Raw genomic sequence first — 11,890 nt, 5'->3', positions numbered from 1 at the left:
ATATGCAGCCCGAATTAAGATTATAGATATTTAACGATGGTGTTAAGAGCGAAAGCAACGCAGAACTTGGGCTGCATGGAATACAGTAAAATGTCCCTAACTCTACATGAAATTTTGATTCCTCAGTCTGTTGTTAGGGTGGCAACACTGAACCAATACCCAAACAGAAGGTACACCTGAAGGAAATAATTAAGATAATGTGTTGTTTCTGTCTCCTTCGACAGCCGGATATTTGTGAGAAGAGAATTCCTAGCTTTAATGCAATGCGGGGTAGGAAAAGTTTTATTTAAACATCAGAATGCAGACATTAACTTATCCAAGTGGCAGTGACTGGGAGCAGACACATTCATTGTAAGAGAGAGTGTTTTTATTCTTGGATGAGGCATTAATGTGGCCATTAACTAAGTAACTGGACGGCGTACGGAACCAGAAGTTTCATCACCAAACTAACCTAAGCCCTCCACTGGACCCAGCCTGGGCCAACAAAATCCAGTCTCCTTGAACTAATATCTCCGAAAGATCCACCTCAGATTATCCTCTCATCTACGTTTAGGTCTCTTCCCCTCAGGCTTCCCAATCAATACCCTGTGCATGCTTCTTGCTCCATCAATGCGCTCCACATGCTCAACCCATCTCATTCATCTTGTCTTAATCACCCTGATAATATCAAGGGAGGAGTACAGATTTTTAAGCTCGTCATTATGCAGCTTTCCCCATACCAAATCGTCTTCTCTCCTAGGCCCAAATGTCCTCAAAACCCTGTTTTCAAACACCTGCAATCTGTGTTCCTCCCTCAGAGTGAGAGACCATGTTTCGCACCCATACAAAACAACAGGCAAAATTATTGTTTTGTATATTTTAATCTTTAGGTTCATTGAAATCAGACAAAATATTCTGAACTGAGATCACTGTACCTTCCCTTTATCATTTTAAAAAGAATGAGGCTCTCATAATCTTCGTATTTTTGTTAAAATTAATCATCAAGCAGAAATTTCTACACAATCACCAATGTCTTAATCCATGATTTTCTAAAGAGCTGGTCGCTGTAAAAGTAATTGTTTTCTAACCTAAAACAGTCTCTTGGCACACGTATTTCAATTATAATAAAGTATGAACAGGGTGGACAAAGAACATGAGCAATAAATAAAGTTACTGAGTGATGGGGATGGAGGAAAAGGGGCGAGACATCACGTCTCCTTTCTCTTTGTGTGAAAATTCTGTATAATCACCAAGCCGTTCCTTAGCACACTTAAAACTGTTATCATTTTTCAGTTAATGTAACCTTACAACAACAACTTTTCTCATGAATCCAATCAGCTGTACAAAGGTTCGAATGCAAAACATCAAACCAACCAAGTCTGAAGGTTTCTGTTGATTATCATATGAGAAATTATTTTGTACTTCATCCGTCATCTAAATCACAAAATGTTCCACAAGCTGGATTCTGTTTCTCTCTTAATCTGGATCAATCATTCTTCGCATTTACCCCGTATCGCATAATTGCGCTGGCAGAAAATCTTGGAGCCACCTGCACTTGGTCTACAACTGCTACAGGCAAGTTTATTTGATGAAGCCTCGTAGTGAAATGAATACAATCTTTCTCAAAGGCATTTGTGGGTGGTCTGATTCCATAAGGATTTATCTCTGACACCTAGTTCCAAGTAAGATAATTTTAAATGGCATAAGGCATCTGGGTCCATATTTGGATTGAGAGTCTTCAACAGACAAAATCACATGAAAGAGCAAGCTTCATCAAAAGGTTCTTCTAACCTGTGACTCAGTCTGCTCTGGCTGATGTCAGAGGATCATATTTCATTTGGGGTCAAAGGCTTTGTCTCTGTCACAGGAAGTAAATTTCATCCCCCCCCCTCCCCCAACAGAACCATGGTAATCAGAGAAATCGAATCAGCTTGGACGGTGTGAAAGGAGCTGTATGGTGACAGACTATGGATTGGACGACCAGGGTTCAATCCCTGCCAGAGGTAGTTGATTTGTCCTCCAGTCTGCGTCTACACTGGCTCTGAGGTCCAAGCAGCCTCCTATCCAATGGGTACTGGGGTTCTTTCCTGGAAATAAAGGTCAGCCTCGGCATGACGTTAACAACACACGCCTACCTATTGCCAAGATTAACAATGAGTAGATGCTATATACCCCAAGAGCCTACATGGCGTATAGTGCGACAATGTGCTCATTTTTACTTTTACTTCTTTGAATATGTGAAATCTGCAGTGAATTGGCAGGAAATGGTCACAACTAATTCAGACAGCCATGCAGCATGTCTAAGAAGAAATTCCAACTTCGTTTTGAGGCAAGAACATTCTTGTTGTACAACAGCTGACAGCTCAAGGCCAACAAAACAGGCCTGAATGAACCTGACCTGACAAACCGAGCCTAGGATGATGACAGGATGATTCAACCTCATCTGCAATGGATGGAAAGTGGGGAATAGACACAGAGTCCATCACTTCACAGATGACTACAATGATACCACTTGTTTTCGAAGGGGTGCCCAAGTTGGGATAGTGTTCATTAATTTACCACTGACACAAATGGCAGAAGACAGAATGTGATACTCCACATCTACAAGGACTCCACTCCATATTGAATTTTCATGTTAATTAATCATAAAGTTTGCACTTGTGTCTGACTTCGGGGTGTAATCAGGTTATCATATTTTGTGACTCAAAATGTCAAAGTTGCAAAACGGCACTAACACACAACTTTGTTAACACTTTGGCAAATCTGCTACTTAAACAATAGAAAAGATGAAGATTTCTGTCTTCTGGGTTGTTGCGCTGTGTAGTCTGGTCGATGTTAACCAACGTTTCAGAGATCATACTGCCTCCATCATCAGGACGAGATTTGAAGTTTTCACAGCGGCGAGTCTGAAGATTTCTGTCTTCTGGGTTGTTACGCTGTGTAGTCTGGTCGATGTTAACCAACGCTTCGGAGGTCATACTGCCTCCATCATCAGGACGAGATTTGAAGTTTTCACAGCGGCGAGTCTGAAGATTTCTGTCTTCTGGGATCTTGCGCTGTTTAGTCTGACCGATGTTTACCAACGTTTCGAGGTCATACTGCCTCCATCATCAGGGCGATATTTGAAGTTTTCACAGCAGTGAGTCTCAAGATTTCTGTCTTCTGGGTTCTTCCGCTGTTTAGTCTGACCGATGTTTACCAACGTTTCGGAGGTAGTACTGCCTCCATCATCAGGGCGATATTTGAAGTTTTCACAGCGGTGAGTCTCAAGATTTCTGTCTTCTGGGTTCTTGCGCTGTGTAGTCTGGTCGATGTTAACCAACGTTTCGGAAGTCATACTGCCTCCATCATCAGGGCGATGACGAAGGCAGTATGACCTCAGAAACGTTGGTAAACACCGGCCAGACTAAACAGTGCACCAACCCAGAAGACAGGAATCTTCATACTCACCGCTGTGAAAACCTCAAATCTTAAATAGAGATGATGCATCAGGTTTACAGAGAAAATTCCAATTCATCATATAACCATATTTAAATGGCATCTGAGATTCAAACAGGAAACTCTGTCCCCATCCTCAGGGTTCTGATGTCACTAAACCCTGAAAATGGAGACAGAATTTGTTCCTGAAACGTCGGTTTACTACGGTAACCAGCTAACGAGGCTGATTGCTTGAGAAGATTTTACTGATTGTACTCGCCGCGAAAGTCTCAAATCCTGTATCCTGCATGAATGTTGACAAAGATGCAGGATCTTTAAAAATTTCGCATGGAAACTGTCATGGAGTTTTAAATGCTTTTTGAACACGCTTTGGGTTACCCAGCATGAGGTGCCTTGGACACAAGGTGAGTGGATGACAATTTGCAGTAACATCTCTTGCTCCGTCGATCCATCACTGTCATGGATGAGACTTTTATTCTAGAAAACTAACAAACACAGCACGAACAGTCGATCTGGAAATCTTCTCATTTACGGTGATCAGAAAAGTTTCAGCGACAGGTCAAAATGGAAACTGATATCAGAAGTTTGACCATGTGGTACTGTGCACTACAAATTCATTTCAGATGTAACTCTCAACAAGGAAAGATGAAACAAAAGTTGTACCAGCTGCAGGAGTTGACCAGTGACCAGTGACATAAATCTCTTGCATTAGAACACACCTGCACACCTCTCAATTCTTGTGCAACAATCGCTGAATGAACACAATACTGTCGAGTTATCATGTCAATCTTAATCACATGATATCTCACCATCTAATGACTCTTCACTCAAGAGAGAAAAACATCATTTGAGAGGTTTTCATTTCAACAGCCAACAAGAGGTTATTGTTGCAACTGAAGATGCACTGCATGACGTCACAGAAAGAGCCATTCCAGAACTGCTTACAGCAAATGTCCAACGGTGGCAGCAGCGTGTTACAGCTAAGGTTGTCTGAGAGTAGCTGTATCTAGGTGCAGCCTAAGACATTTTTGACTGTATTACAATGTATCCTCCCGTAAATTTTGAATGTCTGACACACACTGTAATTCCTTTGTAGTTTCATGTATCCCTTCTTGTATATCGGAATAGCAATTCCTTTACACCGGTCCTCTGATGTTCTGTTTTCTTTTAAATTTTTCTCCTGACTCAATATAACCACTGGGTCCTGACTGTTGCCGATGTGACAACCATGTTGACAGATATTTCATCATATCTCAAGTAAAAAAAGTAAGTGAAATATTTATTAGTGTTGTGATTTTAGATCTTGTGATTCAAAGTGGCAAGCCAGATCATCATTATTTTATATTACGGTCATTAAATAGGACTAATTATTTATATTTATACACAATCAAGCTGACTCCAGTCAGAAGTTAGCAGAACACAGAGCTAGGTTTTCATACTTGTAAAAATTGCTTGCATCATCACAACCTCAAATCCTACATAGAACGAAAGATGACTGGTAATAAGACAAATGCAGAGGAGTGCGTTGTTAAACTGTGGGCCAAATTAAGCATGTCTTACATAACCAAAAAGTGATTACAATTTTGAGCCTTCTGGATTGTTTTGGATCTCCTATTTAGAGGCCGAAGTTTCAGTCATGTCGCGTAAGTAGCAGCGATCAAATGTTGAAATAAAAAATGTTTCAGCGCACATACACGTGTATTGCGATACCAAGTTAAAATATTCTCTCTCCTGGTCTTTTCAAGTGTTCATTTACGCCTCCGCACAATTTCTACTCCGTCCTTATTTTTGTCTGCTAGAGCCATCTAGTAGGAATCAGGAGAGACTTGTGTGAGAAATGGCCGGCGAGTTTTGCTTACGAAACATCTCGTTCATGCTTTTTCGTGCCGTAAATCTACGGCATGGGACCGCCGGATTTACTTCCCCTCGAAGGAAGTTGTGCTATGGATTTTTATCACCCCTTAAAAATCCATCGACCTCGGTCAGGTTTGAACCCACGTACCTTGGGTCCAGTGGCGACCACATAAACCACTAGTGCACTGAGGGCGACAAGTTCATTCAAATATTACTTTGCCAAAATAACAACAGGAAAGTTTATGAACATGTTTTTTATTTAATGTTCTTAAATATATAATTTACATTTAATTACAAACTATTTAAAAAATAAATAATTTAACTAATTTTCTAAAACAATATAACTATTTAAGCACTTAAATATTCTAAATTGGCTTTGTCATATTTCCCAAAGTAGACGTAAACTGAATATCGTCCATTTCTGGAATCTGGAAAAGAAATAAACATTTGGATCAGAACAAGAACTGGAATTATGGGTAACAAGTATGGAAACACGTACAGCGAATATCTCGTGGTAGGCGATCTCTACGGATGCAGGTTTTGAAGGAATTTGTGACGAAACTCAAGGTGAGAGACACTGGACTTATTCTAGTTACGTGGACTTTTATGTGAATTACAGACTTCAACCTGATTCAGCAGTTTTTGGGGTGACCTCTGTTTTACCCTCTGTTTCATCTACGTGTCATAACCTGACCTGGTGTTGTAACCTTTATGTCGTGTGATGGGATCTGATGGAAATGTGACAGATTCTGACGTAAACCCAACAGAAATAAAAGTTTAATTATACGAGATTTCAGTGATCATGTAGGAAATGACGTAATTATCGTAGGTGAAGAAAAATGGCGACGTGTGAATATTTAATGTCCTTATAAATATAAACTATTTGTAAGATATCTTTGCTTTCAACAGCCAGTTTATTTTTAAAGAAATACGAGGGCAGATAAATTAATGTTTTAAACTTAGAGTAGAGTTTTAGTGATTTAAATAGTGGAATCCGCTAAATAAGTTCAACTGCAATGCGTTCTTACGAACAGAGGAAGATAAACTTCACGACCAACCCCGATAACCGAGAGTTTACTCTAGTCATCTTTCGCCACTGACTTTCCACACTTGTTTGTTTTCCATGTGCAAGCGACAGATGGCAGGCGAGTGAGTTCGTCCAAAGAGTATGACGACGACTTACCTCTGACAAAGCGACAACTTGTGTGCGTGGGAATCTTCCTTCTCTTTGATGTTCTTCGGCAGGCATCGGACGGGCGCTGCTGGTCTGCGCCGTCGTGAGGCGTCTCACTTTCTTAAAACGGGCCTGCTCTCGAAGGCGCTTTTGTCTGCGGACCGCTTTTTGGTTGTAGACATAATCTGAAAACGGAAAGACTGACATTCAGGACACAGCATTCCGTAAACGGTTGCTTCTGATCGCGTGATTTGGCGTCTTTTATTACCGAAAGACAGGAACAATACAATGTCTTTTGATCATATCTAATTGCAAAACTAAATATTTAAGTTCCTCCCATTTTAATATTATAATATCTGGTTCATTGACTCGTAAGTAGATGAAAAGGTTTTGGAGAAAATAAATACTCGCCAAAAGTTCTCTTACTTAAAATCGCTAGCAGTCAATCCCAAATAAATCAAAATCGCTGATGTTTCTCAGAATTCTCGGGTACATTTTTTGGAATCTTTCTGATGCTTATTGACATTAAAAGAGAATTATTTACTTACCGGGATATTTCTTCTTGTGCTCGGCGACTGCCTGACGGGCGAGGGCAAAATACTCGATCTTTTGCACTCCTTCCATTGCCATCCACATTCCGCCAAGTCTGCAAACAGAAGAAGCAAAACTTGTGAGGTTGTAGGACGAACCGGAGGACCAACGTCCAAGGGCTGCAGCTGGGTAAAGGCAAAGGCAGTGGCGTACGAGAGCGCACGAAATTTTTCACCTGTTCTCGACGATCAGAACATTTTCAGCAAAGGGAAATGAGATATCCAATTACGAATTCACCTCATGCATTCTCTGCCAACTTAAGAATTTTTGCAATTTTACAGTGAAAGAATTGTTCCGGGCGGACTCATAAATTCTACTTCTCTACCGTGGGCTAGACTTCTGTCCTACATATCATGCGTTCAGTTTATAATTAGGTAGATATAGGTTTATAATCCAGCAATGAAAATCAAACTAGCCTTTAACTTAATGTGCTGAATTTTACAAGAGTCAACCTTTTTTTTCCAATTATTAGGGTTCGTAGTGCAATAAGGTTCATTCAGGCGTGCATAAGAAATGAGAAATGAACCTTATGGCATGCCAGCCGAGATTGTATCAGGTGTTCGTGTTTTATATGAACACATTTTTTGTAGTTAAAAAATACAAATTGAATTACTCCATGTTATAATTTGGTTAGATTCCATCATTAATGGAAGAAATTATTATTTAATATTAAATATTTTCTGTGAAAGGAAATGAATTTAAAAGCAATGAGAAGAGGCTTGAAGTAAATTTTGAATTTTAATTTGCCCTTGTTTAAAAATAACTTCGTGTTTTTTTAAACGTGTTTAATTTCAAATTCGATTATTGAGGGGCCCGGGCGCTGTTGAACCCATCGCCCCTGCGACAGGGAAAATGTTTCCTTCCTTCGAATCCCGATTATTCATTTTGACCAATAAGAGAACGCAGGAAGGTCAGAACTCTGGGGAAAAGTGTCCTGGGTTCGATTTCCTTCAAGGGCGGTTCCTTTGGCTCCGAAACTAAGCGAGACAGAAAAAGGGATCAGAGTTTTTTGCTTCGAAGAGGAGATTTCGGAAACGAAGGCCTCGACACCGAGTTCGAGACCCGACAAAGATGGTTTCTGTTGACGGGAAAGCACCCACGAGAAGAAATCGACGCCAAGGCAAAATTCTTTCGTTTCGGAGAGGAAATTACGGGGTCTAAGGTCACGGACACGAATACACAGTCGTCGGTTCGAGTCTCTGTTAGGATGTTGGTTTCTGCGGTCATTTTTACGGACGTATTAAACGACGCACGTTTACTGATGAGGCCCATAAGCTACCGGGTGTCTCCAAATAAATCTGCTGATTCTGTGTGGTTATAGTAGTTAATGATTTTTCATTTATTAAACGACGCATTTTCAGTAGGCGTAGCACAGGAGCATTAAATCCATTGATAAATCCTAGCTTAATTCTGTATTACTGTCGACTAACACGGATGCCACCAGATGTCTCAAAAGTAAGTGCTGTACAATTTGTAGGGTTACCCAAATATCGGAAAAGTTTTTGTGGTAATATAATTTACCGCATTCGACCGGCGGATGAATAAAGCACGTGGTTTGGTGGATGAGAATAAAAGGTGTATGAAAATGCGCCCCATTGACAAGTTCTTGTGCACACGAATGTTTTTAAAGCACTGGACTGACTACCAACTGCCGACAATTGGATTTTTCGCCTCAGCGTGAATTGTGCGTGCGAAATCGAGAAATTAAGCTGGTCCAGGCGGAGATGAGGCCTACAGAGGGAGGACTTCGAAGTTTCTACCCCCACGGCCTCCTTCACTGTTTTGAGGGCTGAGATACACGTAGTTTGATGGGTAAACCAGGTAGAAGGCGTTCACCACGACTTATAAGGTAGTGTTTATTCTTGTTCCTTCAACGCTCTATCAACTGATAATGTTGCGTATCCATTGATTAAACATGCCAGGATGGTTATGAATGATAAATCGCGAGAGTACATTCTGTGCTTGCTTTAAAGTAACTGAGAAGAACCAGGAAGCTGGGGTTAGCCGGTGCCAACATGTTAGTCTACTGCGATTGGATGAAACGGATATTTTGGGCGTGTTTTAAGGGGGGACAGGAATTGGATCGAATTTTTTTTAGATTATGGTGCCACAGAGTTTCAATAATCTCACATGCGGCTTCGAATGGCTGATGCAAAGTTTGTTATGAATTGTGAATGGGACAGGTTTAATGTGTAAATGGATTTTAGGAACTGCTGAGGAATTTGCCTTCGAGAAGGTGGGGATTGTGTCGTTGTACGAGATTCGAACTGAATATCGCTTGGATAACCTCTCAGCTTTGTCTTGAGTACTTCGTGGTTTTACTTTCGTTAAGTTAGAGAATTTTCTGGCGTTGACTCCGATTCTGCCTCAGATAATTCGTTGATGCGGTAATTGTTCCTGTGCTCAAGCGTCACCTTCACGCTGCGGCCTGCTTTACCCTCGGTGGTCAGGGAATACGAGGCTAGCTGAGCCCCAGAAACAGACTGGCCGCAGAGAGGGCGGGAACTTCGCCCCGTAGTCCACACAAAACCAGGATCATGATAGATTATGGCCGCCAGATACGGAGTTTTCGAATAAGCATTTGCGGACAGCCGACAAGGGGTGATTCTCCGACCTTTGGGTCGTCGCGGGGCTAACAATTCCAGGCCGTGAGAATAATAAATTGTTCCGAAATGTTGGGCGTGGCCTCTGACTTTGACGGAATATTTGCAACGACCTCAGCTGGACTAAGCGTAATCAAAGATAAAAGACAAATGACTTTTTCTTACGCTCATTTGTTCTTTAACGCGATCCATGCAAAATAAGCATATGTCTATGTTAGCTAATATGATAGGTGGGTATTATATTTTTCATACATGCCTACAATTTGGACTTGACAATTTTATAGTTGTATTTTGTGGCTTATATTAATCCACAGTTCGTTCCAGAATCTCTTTTTTTAGAAATTTTAATAAAGAATATTGTGAATTCTATGCCGAATTCCGCTGGGCTGACACAAATCTAATTGCTCCTTAAAAAGGTTTTCATTGCACTCTGTTCACGCCAGATTTAATGAAGAAATGTTGGCTGATTTGGTGACTGGATCAGAGGGACAGGTCCGTATGCAGCTCGTAAAAGTAACGTAAATGGTTTCACTGCCTCATTTCATTCGTGATCTTAAAACGTGTGTTCTATAGAGCGTTCTTTCACGCAGGCGAAATCTGTCCAACTAAAATCAATATTATTGTGCGGTAGCGGATACACTCTATTGAGTAGTCTTGGTATTATGAGCGTTGGTGATCGAGGAGAGCGGGGTTCATACTCGCTGAGCCATCTCTCGGCGTAATAAAGAAGTTCAGCCGGTTTTGGTAGCTCTATCAATAAAGTGAATTAGCATTACGATCTACTTTACTCCCAGTTTACGGAATTTGACATTTTAGACTCCCAGATTCCTGTGGCCGTGTAATCAGTGCAAGTTTTGCCTAGAATTACGATGTTTAATCTTGAAACGGTATTTAATGTATGATCTTGAGCTATCACGGTGACTGTGTACAAGAAAATCCTCTCGGGCTGTCAGCCTCATCAAGTGGTGAAAACATGAGGAGAACAACGTTTCGAGGTCCACATCTGTCCTCATCCTCAGGGTAATGAAGTGGTTGGGGCTCTCAACCGTGTCATATATATACCTGCTGAGAGCCCCAAACAGTTCACTACCCTGTGGATGAGGACAGAGATGGACCTCGAAAGAGTCTCCTCATGTTTTAACCACTTGACGTAGCTGATAGCCCGAAAGGATTTTATTGTACACAGTCGCCATGAAAGCTGAAGATTATGCATAATATTACATTACATTTACAGATTAAGATTAAAGACACACTTAGGTCATATTTGCAACCTTGAATTTATTCCCAAAAGTATAATTCCATCATGGCAGGCTGTATTCATCAACTGACCTTAGAAAAAGTCCACAGCTCATGTGGTTAGTTGCCGAGTTCTCAATGTGGGAGCCCGGGTTGAAACCCAAGGCAGTCTATGTAGGATTTATGGTGGGCAAAATGACACTGGGACACTCTCATCTCAGAGATCTTTGGTACACTCAGACACTAGATTAATATTGTCTTTTGCTCCGCGTTATTTGTTGGCTGTAAGATCAGGTTTCTATGGGACGCATTTCCAGACAGGCAGTTGCTTCCCTTCACGATAATAACAGTAATGCAGAACGTTGCAGTATTAGAATAAAAACGATACAGAATTAAAATCAATAATTTAAAAAATGGGATGGTCTGTGGATTTTATAAAATCTATTGTTGCCGTGTGAAATGTGGTTCTGATGTTTCTCCTTTATCAATACTAAAAGTAAACTTGGGACCAGCTTTACATGGAGCATTAAACATTTATTATTATGCGGTGGCCATTTATTATTTCTTATTGTAATATATGTTTAGTGTTTGCTTGTATACTGTTATTCCGCTGGCCCAGTGTGTGTTGTGATCATCAGCGGTGTACCGATGTTCTAGTTCTGTGTTGACTACAGTGGTATTCTGTGATAATGGGCCAGTTCCTGGTTTCCTGACTCGTGATCTACCTTAATCCTATAAAATTGTTGCAGTAATCATTTGACAGTGCCCATAACAGAAATATTAACCAGCCATGTGGAGGGTCACACCCGTGCACTGATAAATGTAATTCTGCAAACCCTCCCTCACTGGGAGAGCTCGCAGTTCGAATGCAGCCAGGAAGAAGTTGAGCAGTTTACCCAAAGTCTTATTAAGTGTTGTCAAAAACTACAGAGAACTAAGGGAGTGAATAAAAGACCAGGGAACTTCTGTATTGCCACGTATATTTTGTTAGATTCTTGTGTTCCATTTTCTTTCT

The 11,890-nt window shown here is 40.8% G+C and overlaps 1 protein-coding gene across 1 annotated transcript; it reads right to left on the bottom strand.

Annotated features, from left to right (window-relative positions):
- Window positions 1–5,636: 5,636 nt before the first annotated feature.
- Window positions 5,637–7,198, bottom strand: LOC147871343 (uncharacterized). Its single transcript, XM_087339905.1, has 3 exons — window positions 6,994–7,198; window positions 6,455–6,630; window positions 5,637–5,699 (listed from the first exon to the last, which is right to left on the bottom strand). The coding sequence occupies exons 1-3, from the start codon at window positions 7,079–7,081 to the stop codon at window positions 5,637–5,639; spliced, it is 327 nt and encodes a 108-aa protein (XP_087196031.1). The 5' UTR covers window positions 7,082–7,198.
- Window positions 7,199–11,890: the final 4,692 nt, after the last annotated feature.

Source organism: Zootermopsis nevadensis, unplaced genomic scaffold (assembly GCF_977971745.1).
Source record: "Zootermopsis nevadensis isolate Lab colony 2312 unplaced genomic scaffold, Znev_1.0 Znev_ptg000058l, whole genome shotgun sequence".
Classification (NCBI taxonomy): Eukaryota; Metazoa; Arthropoda; class Insecta; order Blattodea; family Termopsidae; genus Zootermopsis; species Zootermopsis nevadensis.
The sequence above is the reverse complement of the archived record's forward strand: the minus strand, read 5'-3'. Positions and strand labels throughout refer to the sequence as shown.